The sequence below is a fragment of the Hyaena hyaena genome, unplaced genomic scaffold (genome assembly GCF_003009895.1).
Source record: "Hyaena hyaena isolate Hyena2069 unplaced genomic scaffold, ASM300989v1 scaffold_694, whole genome shotgun sequence".
Classification (NCBI taxonomy): Eukaryota; Metazoa; Chordata; class Mammalia; order Carnivora; family Hyaenidae; genus Hyaena; species Hyaena hyaena.
Genome location: NW_024081327.1, coordinates 94,391 through 108,285, shown reverse-complemented (window position 1 = coordinate 108,285; position 13,895 = coordinate 94,391). Strand labels below are relative to the sequence as shown.

The 13,895-nt window shown below is 44.4% G+C and overlaps 1 protein-coding gene across 3 annotated transcripts in view; it reads right to left on the bottom strand.

Annotated features, from left to right (window-relative positions):
• The window catches only part of TRAM2 (translocation associated membrane protein 2), an 82,445-nt gene that overhangs the window by 34,259 nt on the left and 34,291 nt on the right, over window positions 1-13,895 (bottom strand). For 2 of the 3 annotated variants that reach the window (XR_005525564.1, XM_039217472.1), the window contains exon 2: window positions 6,329-6,392. Coding sequence is in view for 2 of the 3 variants with exons in the window: in XM_039217472.1 (XP_039073403.1) it covers window positions 6,329-6,392 (64 nt within the window). In the remaining variant the exon portion in view is untranslated. Of the gene's footprint in view, window positions 1-6,328; window positions 6,393-10,947; window positions 11,017-13,895 lie in introns of those variants that run through there. The other variant, XM_039217473.1, reaches the window with a different exon arrangement.

Below are 13,895 nucleotides of genomic sequence, written 5' to 3'. Positions count from 1 at the left end.
TGACATGCGCACAGAGTAGACAGCATGTGAAGATGGGCGTTCTGATGCCACGAGCTTCAGGACTGAGGGCTAGAACAGCCCCTGCCCCAGAGCCTGCAAAGGGTGCATGGCCCTCCTGATGCCTTGATCTTGGACTTCTTACCTCCAGAACCGTGAGACGATAACTTTCTGTTGTTAAGTCACTCAGCTTGTGGCACGTTTGTGACCTCAGCCCTATAAACAGATGCTGGGAGCTGGGAGGAAGGGAAGAGAGAAGGACAGAGACGAGAAGCCCATCAACATTACCACTAGCTACATTCCATCGAACCTGAAAACCTCAGCAGAGGGGAGACACAGGGGCTCAGAAATGGTAGACTGCTTTGTGTGAACACAGTCCCTGCCCTAGTAAAATTCAGACTTAAACGTTGAATTGAGTAAGTTACACACGACTTCAAGAAGAAACTTTAGAAATCAGAATTCACCCAGGTTACACAAAAAGGATACGTTCCCAAGCACCCTCAGCCTTAAAGACACTTGGGAGGAGGGTTCTAAAAATTGCAACCTCAACAGACCCGTTATTGTGAACCGCGGTTTTCCCACGAGAAGCCTCCTTTCCTCCTGTACTTACAAACCAAACATGACCACACCGTGCTGGTGATTAAGGAGGCCAACGCAAAATTAAGCAGCCTATTCTGATTTCATTGCCTCTCTTGATTATTTGCTTGTCATATTTCGAATAACCCCAAATGGCAAGATTTAAACAAGAGATACGCTATTTAACAATACTTTATCCTCTCTTTCTAAAGTAACTCAAACCTCCTCAATTCAGAATGGATTCTAATGGACCTTCACCTTTACCCAGGGCTCGCTGTGGACTGGAGGAGCAGACCAGGAGCAGAATTCAATAACTGCACCTGAGAAAAATGCCAAACCCCACAGGCTCCGGTCACGCGGGCCTTCGCTCAGTCACCAGAATGTGCCAAGATATTTGTTTCTCACTTAAGCCTCTGAACATGCTAATTCCTATGCCTGGAATGTTCTTTCTTCTGCGTGGACCCTTTCCCTGTGTCTCCAACACCACCAGCCACCCGTACTCGGCTCTAACATCAGCTTCTCAGCAACATCCTCTGTCCTTACTCTTTCATTTTTCTTTATCACATAAGCCTGTCTATTCCCTTCACCACTCCTACCACAACCATAATTTTTTTATTGTTTACTTGTTTATTATCTATCCCTCCCTAATATATGGTGAGCTCCATGAGTCAGAAATCAGACATGTTTTGTGCACAAAAACAGACACAAAGATCAATGGAACAGAATGGAGAACCCAGAAATAAACCCACACGTATATGGTCAATTAATCTATGACAAAGGAGGCAAGAATATATAATGGGGGAAAGACAGTTTCTTCAATAAATGGTACTGGGAAAACTGAACAGCTGCATGCAAAAGAATGAAATTGGACCACTTTCTTATACCACATACACAAAAAAACTCAAAATGGGTTAAAGACTTAAAGGTGACACCCAAAGCCATAAAAACCCTAGAAGAGAACACAGGCAGTAATTTCTCTGACATCAGCTATAGCGGTATTTTTCTAGATATGTCTTCTAAGGCAAGGGAAACAAAAGCAAAGCAGACTATTGGGACTATACCAAAATAAAAAGCTTCTGCACACCAAAGGAAACCGTCAAGAAAACGAAAAGGCAACCTATAGAATGGGGAAAGGTATTTGTAAGTGATAAATCTTGTCAGGGATTAATATCCAAAATATATAAAGAACTCCTACAACTCCATGCCAAAAAACCAAATAATCCAATTAAAAATGGGTAGAGACCCTGAATAGACATGTTTGCAAAGAATATATACAGAAGCCCACCAGACATTTGAAAATTAGCTCAACATCACTAATTATCAGGGAAATGCAAATCTAAACAATAAAGAGAATACTTCAGACTTTTCAGAATCAGACATAAAATAACAAGTGTTGCTGAGACTGTGGTGAATAAGGGAACACTTGTGCACTGTTGGTGGGAATGTAAGTTGGTGGCACTGTGGAAAACAGCATGGAGGTTCCTCAAAAAATTAAAAATAGATATACTATATGGTCCAAGAATTCTAGTAGATATTTGCCCAAAGAAAGTGAAAACATTCATTCAAAAAGATATATGCATCCCTATGTTTATTACAGCATTATTTACAATAGCCAAAACATGGGAGCAACTGAAGTGTGCATCGATGGATGAACAGACAAGGAAGATGTGGTATATAAATACATGTATATGTACATAACCAATATTTAGAGAGGACAGGATATTACACAGCCATAAAATATGATGAGGGCTCAGGGGTGTCTGGGTGGCTCAGTCAGTCAAGTGTCCGACTCTTGATGCTGGCTCAGGTAATGATCTCACAGTTGTGAGATCGAGCCCCACATCAGGTTCTGCACTGAGCATGGAGGCTGCTTGAGATTCTTCTTCTCTCTCTGCCCTTCCCCCACTCACTCTCCCTCAAAATAAACTTTTTTTTAAAAAAAGGATGAGATCTTGCCAATTATGACAATAAGGATGGAACTAGAGGGTACTATGCTAAGTGAAATAAGTCAGAAAAAGACAAATATCTACGATGGTTGCCAGAGTAGAGAGGGGGAGGAGTGTGGGCAGAATGGCTGAAGGGGAGTGGGAGGTACAGGCTTCCAGTTATGGGATGAATAAGTCACAGGAATAAAAGGTACAGCACAGGGAATATAGTCACTGGTACTGTAATAATGTAGGGTGACAGACGGTAGCTACACTTGTGATGGGCACAGCATAATACATAAACTTGTGATTCAAACTTGTGGAATCACAAAGCTGTACACCTGAAACGAATGTAACATTGTGTGTCAACTATACTCAAATTAAAAAAATGAAAACTTAAAAATAAAAGTAAAAATTCAAAACTTTATTTCACTCCACTCTTCTCACTTGTTCATAGCTTCTAAGAACTCAGATGTAATTCTTACCTCTTTGCTCATCTATAAAGAAGTCATATCCCTCCCAGATTGTTCCTTAATAAAAATTTAAAATAGCCATTTCTTTTTTTTAATGTTTTATTTATTTCTGAGAGACAGAGAGAGAGAGAGAGAGAGATAGCATGAGAAGGGGAGGGACAGAGAGAGAGGGAGACACAGAATCCAAAACAGGCTCCAGGCTCTGAGCTAGCTGTCAGCACAGAGTCCGACGTGGGGCTCGAACCCACGAACCATGAGATCATGACCTGAGCCGAAGTTAGACACTCAACCAACTGAGCCACCCAGCCCCCCCTCCCCCCAATAGCCATTTCTTAAAAGAAGGAAAGAGATCAGACATGTTTTAGGAATTGCTTAACACCCAGGGCTTGGAGCACAGGATGCACACAAACATCTGTCGGGATTGATCAATTAATTAATTATTTAAAACAAATGAATGAGAGCATGATATGATCAATAGTGGCAGACTTCCAAATCCTGCTGGGAAGCTCTTTATGCTGAGAGCTTCTGGGTTCAGCCCTGGAGCACGCGGTCTACCTTCTCGGCCCTGGAGATGGGGCTTTATAGGATATCACTTGTCTGCTAATTTCTCTGGGAAAGTTTCAAACTCAAAAACCCACCCTCTGATCGTGCTGTGGCTCTACAAACACAGGCATATCTCATTTTACTGCACTTTGTCACACTTTGCAGACGCTGCATTTTTCACAATTTAAAGGCTTATGGCAGCCCTGCGTCAAGCAAGCGAATTGGCACCAGTTTTCCAACAGCATTTGCTTGCTTGTTTCTGTGTCACATTTTGGGAATTCTCAAAATGTTTCAAAGGCTTTCATTATTATGTTTGCCACTGTCATCCATGGTCAGGGTTTACCACTTGCTGAAAGCTCAGATGATGGTTAGCATTTTTTAGCAATACACTATTTTTTATTTAAGGTAGGTACACTGCTTTTAAGACATAATGCTACTGCACACCTAACAGGCGGCAGAACAGTGGAAACATAACATTTATATGCACCTGGAAACCAAAAAATTCATCTGATTAGCTTTACTGTGCTACCCATTTTGTGACGTGGTCTGGAACTGAACCCACAGTATCTCCGAGGCCCCTTCTGTAATAAAAGCAGGCCCTGGTCACATGCATGTCAGCTGTTGCAGTCCCCAAGACAATACTTTGTCATGGTAAATTAATAAAGCAGTGTTGGGTTGTGATCTGGCATCCCATATAAACTGACTTCAGGGAGAAATGTAATAAAAATACTAAAACAACGTCTGATAGCTGGATCTCTCTTTATAAATTAATAAATTGGAATTCTGACATTAAAAAAAAAGAAAAAGGCTGTCCACTTTATATTTGAAAAAAACTTAAAAAATAGGACATATGGGTCATTAGAATTAGATGACAGAGGGCATTTTGGCAATACGTATATACAACCTACAACCTTTACTTTTTTTTAATGTTGATTTATTTTTGAAGGAGAACCAGAGTGTGAGTGTGGGAGGGGCAGAGAAAGAGGGAGACACAGAAGAACCTGAGGTAGGCTCTAGGTTCTGAGCTGTCACCACAGAGCCCGACACAGGGCTCAAACTCAAGAACTGTGAGATCATGATCTAAGCCAAAGTTGGACGCTTAACTGAGCCACCCAGGTGCCCCACAACCTGCAACCTTTAAAATGTACATAGCACTTGACCCAGAAATTCCAGTAATAGGAATTCATCCTAAGAAAATGATCATAAATGCATGTTTAAATTTAGTCTCAAGAATGCTAACTGTAGCACTGTTTACAACAGAAACTGGAAGCTTAAATATTCAATAACACAGGATTGAATAGATAGCTTGTAAAAGCTTCTTTTCTACTAAGAAATAATCTGCAGGGGCTTAGTTAGTTGAGCATCTGACTCTTGATTTTGGCTCAGGTCATGATCCCAGTGTTGTGTGATAGAGCCCCATGTCAGGCTCCACACTGAGCCCCCCCCCTGCCGCTCACACTCCCAAAGAAAGAAAAGAGAAAGACCCTGCAGCCTTTCAAAATATCTTATCAAATAGAATAATAATTAATGGCTTGGAAAAAAGGTTCATCATATGCTGAAAGCAAAAAGTGGGGTAAGAATCAATATTCATTAACAGTAATGGCTGGCTAGGTGGTGGTGTCATGTGATTTTTATCTTCCTAAGTTTATCTGCATTTTGTAAATTTCCTCGAGAGTCATTTTGAAAAATGTTTCCATACAATAAATTTTAACCCGTCACAAAAAGACAAAACTATATGATCCACCTGTATAAGGTACCTAGAACAGCCAACTTCACAGAGACAGGAAGTAGCAAGGGAGTTGCCAGGGGCTGGGCGGGGGAGTTACTCTTTAATGGGTGCAGGGTTTCAGTTTTGCAAGGTGGGTGGTGGTGACGGTTGTACAACAGTGCGAAGGTGCTTAATGCCCCTGAACTGTACACCTAAACAGACTTAAGATGGTAAATTGCATGTTATGTTCAATTTATCACAATGTTTTTAAAAACAGGAAAAACGCTACAAAATTTAAATCAGTAAATGCGAAGTGCCACTAGATCTAGAGGTGTCCTAGTTACCAGGATTTCGAAGAGACAGGAGTCGCCAATGTAATATAATGTGTCAACTATGCTTCAATTAAAAAAAAAAAAAAAAAAGAGCTCTAGGGACAGGAGTAGAGAAGGTGGAACCTGACCATGAATCACACGGCACTGAGCAAGACAATCCATGGTGCCCACCAGGGCTGGAGCGTGCCGCGGGACCAGCGAGCATCTGCCTTGTCTCCTGACTACCAGTGCTGGCCGCCATGTTTCCTGTCTCTTCCTTCGCAAGCATGGAGTTTTCCTCCTCTCTCGCTACTGTCTCCCAGTTTGATTCTCAGAAGGAGCTGATTTGGCTGTCCCTGAAGCATGATTTCCAGAGTCTGGCTACAGGAACCATATCCTCTGTACGCCATGGGTTAAGGGACGTGCCTCCAGAGCCCTTCAGCTAGTCACTGGTAGAGCCAGGCAAAGAAGAGAATCAATCTCACTTTAAAGTCAAGTTAATTCACCTCTGTACCACTGAAGAAAGAAGTAGATTCAGCAAACAAAAACTCCCCTTTTCCTCACCAAGAGGACGCCAGGACTTTGCAAGGGGAAGGGAGGTGCAATGCCTGCTTTCTGATGGTGGGGAACCTGAGAACCCCAAGAATGCAGAGCTGTGGGCCGAGGGCTGTGCGTGGCCTGTGGCTGCAACTTAACAATCCTACAATGGTGGATGTGGAGTTTCAATATCTAAGAAGTCCAAATCCTTCAGAGTTAACAGGGCCAGGGAGAGACAGAGACTGATGCTTTCCTTACCTGCTGTAGGCACGCTAACGTTATACTGAGGTAATATAAATAGGAAGGCAGTCTTGGCGGTGACCTGTAAAATAAAGGGAAAATGTTCCAATTTAGCTTCTTGGTCACATCAAAAGAAACAAGTGGATCCTGCTACCAGCCCCCTGGGCCCACCCCTTTTGCATCCTGGACCCAGAGACCTGTCCAATGAAGGGTTTTACCTAATGAGGAGTTCGTACTGTTGGTCTGTTTCCCCATTTTCCTTTAATGACGTGCCTCCCAATACCTGCACTAAAACCAAACAGCACGGGGCCCTGGATGGTATCTAGACCTGGACCCACTGCAGATGGAACGAAGACAAGCTATGCTTGGCAGCCGTGAGCAAGGGTACAAATCTGCCTGCCATTCATTCAAGTATGTACTACATTCATTCTAGGTATGTCGCGTTGTGGAAGACAGGAACTATCTAACAGAAACTAACAGAACTAACAGAAATGAGGACACGGACGTCAAGAAGCGTCGGATCTAGCTGGGGTTCCCCCAGCACACGGGCTAACCACACAGTGGACAGCGGCCCCAAAAGTCTACACCTGAGCTTCAGAAACAGAGAACTCCAGCTGCTAATCTCACTTCTAGCGTGTTGTGGCACACAGGCCAAGACATAAGGCCTCCCACTCTGGCCTGTTTATTTTGAAAGCTGCCTTTAAATAAAATCTTGTGCTGTGACAAATCTATGGTTGTCACCCGTGTTATTAATAGCCAAATCAGTACCCGGCAATCCAGCCTGTGGGGAAGAGATGACACAATGTGGGGACTCAAAGCTTGGACTGAAGGACCGACTATCTGGGTTCAAATGCTGCCTCGGCTATTTGCGAGGTGTAACCTTACACCGAAGCCTCAACTTCCCTGTCCACAAAATCAGGGACATTTGTAACATCCCAGCTGATCTGGGTGGTGCTGGCCCAGCTGTGGCTGTGGCTGAAGGCTCTCCAGATATTTCTGATGTGCGGCTGGGGCTCAGAAGCACCGCCCACACTGCTGTGGAGCAGGGGAGGAGGCCAGGAGAGGAGGGGGTCCCTGGATACGCCGCAGCAATAAAGACTTGCTGGTTCTCCTCTAAACAAAAAGGTTTGAAGCTGTACCAGGGGTGTGGGGGAAACACACTGGGCGGGACAGAACGCAGCGTGGAACCAAGACCCTCCCAGGGGTTGGGGGGGACTCCCAACACACCCAGGGGGAGGTGACTGTCCTCGGAAGCTCTCCCCATCACTGAGACCCATTTCTCTGCAGCGGGGTGTCATTTGCTCTTTGTATAGAGCGATGCACAAGCCTTCTCATGTATTTGTGCTGTTGTCTTGGACATGTTCTGTCATGCTCACAGGGAAAAAGTCAAATGAGACTAAGGATAAGGCGCTCTGGAAAACAAAGCCCTATCGACATTCACAGGTCTTCCCCAATCTCCACCCCAAAATCTTATTACTATGGTCCACAAGACCTTTTTCAGGGTGCTCCCCACCTCCCTTCTAGTCCAATGGCCTGTGTTTCTTTTTTTCAAAAAAAAAAAAAAATTTTTTTTTTTTTTGAGAAAGAGGCAGAGAGAGAGGAAGCATGAGCAGGGGAGGGACAGAGATGGGGGGAGACAGAATGGGGGATCCAAAGTGGGCTGCTGGCTGACAGCCGAGAGCCAGATGTGGAGCTCAAACTCACAAACCGTGAGATCATGACCTAAGCCGAAGTCAGACACTCAACTGACTGAGCCACCCCGGTGCCCCCAATCGCCTGTATTTCTTTAGAACAGATGGACACTGTTTTAGCCAAAATGTGCTACCCATTATTTTTCTTTTTGGGGGTTTTGGCCCCTCTCATTTTGTATCCTACTACTGTTACATACCCTCCCTCCTCAATTCTATTGATCAGAATTTCATTTATCCATCATAATCCAGGTCAACTACCGAGCCTCCCCTAACTGCTCACAGGATGGGATGCTTTCTTCTGCTGGGAGCACCCTGTACTGCCCCCTGATACCATGTTTTCTGTCTACTCCTTGTACCTGCTGAGCGTCACTCCTTGCACACAGGGACTAACCCAGAAGCACACAGGAAGGGCTCAGTAACTGCTCACTGGACAAGATGGAAAATTGAAAGCTGAGTCTGTGCTGGCTTGCTTCACTCAACTGCTCTGTTCCTACTCCTTAGCAGGAGCTGCCCAGTGCTATTACACTGGTAGTCCTCTCTGTCACCCACAGCCTTTTCCTTGACACCAATCTGGCTGCTATACCACCTGAATGCATGCTGTCAGGACCCCCCACCACCACCACTTGAGCCACGGTCGGGTCCCCTCCTGCTCATCCTTGACCCAACTGCCTGACTCTATAACTGTCCGCCATGACTTCCTTTGAGAGTCAGCCTTGTCTTCTCAGGCTGAAATCCCTGCAAGGGAAGACAAGGAAGCCAGAGGAAGTGGGAGAAGGGAAGACAGAGGAGAAAGGCAGGCAGACAAGCAAGAAGAAAATATTTACCAAACACTACATATGTTCTAGGCACAAATCTCCATTCAGTGTAATTCAGGAAACATATCCATCTTTTAACTTCTAGAGTAGAGTGGACCTCCACAAGGTTTTGGCTGCCCAGTATCCACTCCCTGCTCCCTGAGAGCATCACCTGTCCCGAGCTGTGTGTTTTACGTGTGTGCATGTATGCATCCATGTTTGGGGGTCACCCTGATGACCACCTTCCTCCTGGAGGAAGACCAAGATACAAACCCCCCAGGACAGAAGACCAGCCAATCAGATGCTTTTCCCTGGACTCAGAAACGTGAGCAGGAATGTAGGAATTGCTAGTCAGTGCTGGGTGCCTATCAGATTCTTCCTCTGCAGTTCTCACTGCCCTGCCTTAGAGCACCTCAAGCCCCCATCAACTGCATGAACCCCCAGAGAGCCTCCTTAAGTTGGCCAGAGTCCATTCCTAAGATACATTATTGTTCCAGGTATCAAATACCGGTGTTCAACTCTAGCTCACACATTTGAATTCCTAGGTAAGCTTTTAAAATCTCTATGCCTGGGCCACCCCCCATCCATTAAACCTGATCCTTTGTGGCATGAGCGTGTTGCTAAGCTCCCCAGAGCGCTTCCACGTGCAGCCAAGTCTGCAAGGCCACTCACGCAGACTCGCTCTCACCACCTTGTCCAAGCAAGGCTGTCAGGCTCTCTCTCTTGGAAATTTTCCTGTGCCTTTCACAGAATTTAGTTAATCAATTTATGTCTTAAGTACATTTTTATGTTAACTTCTAAAGAAATATACATACTTTAAAAAAAAAGCTGAACAATCCAGGGGCACCTGGGTAGCTCAGTCGGTTAAGTGTCCAGCTCTTGATTTCAGCTCAGGTCATGATCTCATGGTTTGTGGGTTTGAGCCGCACATGGGGCTCTGTACTGGCAAGAGTGGACCTGCTTGGGATTCTCTCTCCCTCTCTTTCTGCCCTTCCCCTGATCTCTCTCTCTCAAAATAAATAAATAAACTTAAAAAAAAAAAAAAGGAACAACTCAGAAATAGTAAAGTAAAAACCTACCATCCTCTCTATGTTCTTTGCTCTCCTCCCTTCTGCGCCCATATTCATGTCTCCCTCCCTATGTTAGATGGCAATTCTGTGAGAGCTTTTCCTATGCATGTATCTATTTGGAATTTATCTCCTTTTATTTTGACATTATGACTTGAACTGTGTTTATATAACTTGACACAAGGGATGAAAGAGTGAAAAAATTTAAAAAGAGCTACAACCTATAAATAATATTTAAGTCACATTTTTAGCTCAGTATCATATGGACCAAGATACAAATCTATTCAACGTATATCAGAGTGTCTGGAGTACAGTTACTTACATGGAGAATGTGCAGGTCAACTTTTCTTTACTAATGTCAACATATAAATAACTGGCTATGTAATAAAAATTTCCTTATACATTCTAGTGCTTTTCATTAATATTTCCCACATGGTCAACAGATATTTGACACCAAAAAGTTCAGCAGAATAAAATGAGCTCTGACAATGGATATAAATGTATATAGTCCACTACTCTCACTACTGAAGAATCATCTCACTTTATTTTTTCTTTGAAGAAGACAGACATTTGCTATATGGACTATACATACATATATTCTTTTCCTGGTCCTAAATATACAGTTAATTCTTGTTATTCACAGTAGTTCTGTTCAATGAAGTCATTGCAGACACTGAGTTAACAAACACTGGACCACTCCTCCCAGGAGAAATACAGAGTTAGGTACCAACAGTCTGGTCACAACATTTCCATCAACCAATCAATACAGAACCTTGTTTATGTGCGCTTTTATGTAAAGATGCTGCATTCATAATATATTGCTGACACATGAACACTGAACTCACGGCCAACAGCGCTATAATTCATGCCTGAAGAAGCCTATCTAACACACCCTGTCCTCTGTGAGGCGTATCAGGGCCTTCTCACTCTTAGGAATGACAGACAGCACTTCAGCTCCAGGAGTGAGGGCCATTTTAAACAGCAAAATCACCAATAAAAAGCACAAAAACGCAACAACAAAAAAACCCTCAAAAACAACACCAAAATGTGGCACTGGATAGACCACAAAAAAGACACTCACTTACAACAGGGGATCTGAAACTAGAAGGCAAAGCGTGGTCTTGTTTGGTATCAGCTGGGAATGTGCTCATTGGATGACTCTAATTTTCCATTGCTCTGTGCATGTTCACAACCACACAATCGCCCAGTGTTGATGTCAGAGTCACAAATAAATTTTAGCAAGGAGGTGCATCGGCAGACACAAAACGTGTGAAGGATGAGGATCAACGGTTGGGACAAACCTGACTGCCGACTCCATGAAGGCCATGATTTTTTTTTTAACACCTTTTTGAGGTATAATTTACACTCTATGAAGTTTGCCCATTGTAAGTGTATAGCTTTATAGGGTTTATCCTTACTTGTTTTTAGACTCTCCCTTCACTGGAATACAAGTTCTAGGAAAGTGCGATCTTACTCGTCTTGTTTATCTCCAATCCATTGCCTATAACGGTGCCAAGGACAGAGACAGCACTCAGGAAGCTCTTGTTAAATGCATACAGTGATTAAGTAGGGGAGCCCGTATTGTGCTCAGTTAGCTGCCCCTCAGCCCGTCGTACGCATGTCCTCTCCCTCTCCCTGGGGTCCATGCTGGTGCGAGGCACATAGTAGGTATCTCATAAATACCTAGTCGATGAGCTAATGGTGCAAGCAACCATAGTTAGTAACCACAGGTGGATGCTTAACAAATGTTTTCCAAACATGATTCTGAGAGAATAGGATCTGGGACTCTGATTAAGGCAAAAACACCAAATTCCAGTGTTTTTCCATCCCTAGCCTCTGGGTAGTAGCAGCAGAAACCATTCTAGGCCGTGCATCCTTCTCTGTAGGCAGCCATGCTTGCCCCCCATTTTACTCCATCTCAGCAAGGCTACATCAGTGTCCCTGTGTCACAGAAGAAGAAGATAAACAGGGGGCCCAGGGAGGTACAGTGGTCTCCTCAGACCTCACAACCTTAGAGCAGAAAAGGCACATTCAACCTGATTTTTATTTTTTTAAGTTTTTTATTAATTTTGAGAGAAAGAGGTGGTGGGCAAGGGGAGTAAAGAGAGGGAAAGAGAGAGAATACCAAGCAGGCTCTGCGCGGTCAGCACAGATGTGGGACTTGAACCCACGAATCACGAGATCATGACCTGACCCAAAACCAATAGTCGGATACTCAAGTGACTGAACCACCTGGGTGCTCCTCAATATGATTTTTTAAAAATGTGTTCCAAAAACAAATTTAGGATACCCACAGTATGGCACATAAAATAGAATGGTGACAAAAAAATAGAAGCAGGAGAGCACCAAAAATTATCTACTAGATGAGAAGAGGAAGAGTAAGGAATGAGGCTGATCCACAAAAATTCAGTCCAGGAAGTCCTTCTCATAAGCTAAGGTGGCCAGAAATCTGGCTCTGTGCTTTCCTGAAGCCATCTGAAGGAGGAAGGAGTGATCAGCTCCTGCATTCACCATGTTCACTAATTTAAAAAAAAAAAAAAAGACTACTCAAAAAAAGCAATTCTACTTCTTCAGCATAAAAGCCACTCTGTGCTTTAAAAAGGCACCCCAAAACCTCACCCTGTCACCCTCTGCCAACCTCAGAGCAAGGACAAAACAGCTAACAAGCTGCTCTCGGCAAGTTCTCATTGGGTTCGCAGAGCACACAGAGCTGAGAAACAGGAGCCTATTAAAAATGTCATTCCAATTATCTCCCATCCCTCTAAGGCTGTTTATAGGAAACATTATTGAGTTTAATAGCATTTTAAATGCCAGGCTCAGTGGGTGAAAGGTTAAAAGTGAAAACATGCTAATACACTAAAGGGGTACGTTCTGTCTCTCTCAAACACACACACACACACACACACACACACACACACAGCTTCACTGAACTTTTAACTAAAACAGGGCATCAAGCACAAACGCGGTGACATTGAGCATACTTGTGTAGCCATAACAAAACTAAAACCATTCCACATGCCGTGTTCTATTAGGGGCCCATGGATCGGAGCTCTTGGCTGCAACAAGACCAAAGATGCCGGCAAAACAGCTGCTTTCGGCAAAGCAGACTGGGCTTGGATTCCAGTCCCAGGTCTGCTCCAGGGTAGCAGGGTGACCTCAGGCAAGGTATTTTACCTCTCTGGATCCCAGGTTTCTCATCCATTAACAGCAACAACGATGATGGCAGTTAATGTTATCAAGTGCTTGGTCTGCATCTTGCACAGTTCCAAGTGCTTTACATAAATGATTGCATGTAATGCTCACAACAACTCTACAGGGTAGATACTAATAACATCCCCATTTTACAGATACATTGGAAAGGAGAAGGCCAAGCAAGGTGGTCGAACGGATGTCCTTAAAGATCCTCTCCATCCTCAGCTCCAAAAGGCTATCATTTCAGGATTCCATTTGTCATCAGCCCCCAAAACCTCAGCCTCATGCTGACAGCTTGCTGGGAGGTCATCTCAAAGTCTGAACCAGATTCCTGTTTCTCCACCTTGTGAAGACGGGGCCCGGGTATCACCGGTGTCTGACAGGCCGAGGAAAAGCGAGACCTCTTGAGCCAACCCACTATAGACCAGCCTGCCAATCACAGACCCTGGCCACACCTGGCTTCCCAAATGCCCCAAACTGTTGTCTTTTCAATGCAAGCTGATATCTGGGCACCAAAGATAAGAGAGAAGAAATGCAAGGAAAGCAGCCTCATCACTTTCCTTTTCGGTAGTATTTCACCCTCGGGTCTGGCCGGTTCTCTTTATTTCCTGGCGGTCACAAGCACGCGTGGGCACTTGGAAGGGGCTGGGATGGAAGACAGCCACGGAGGACAGGAGAGGGTGTGTGGTCTGTTTCACAGAAAGCTCTGCTCCAGCCACCGCGGCCCCGCGCACAACCACCACCCCCTCCTGGGGCTGGGGACACAAAGAGAAGCACGTGGGGGACCTTGACCCCCCCCCACCCCCCAGGGACAGCCAGTCTGGCACCCCTCCTCCCAAGA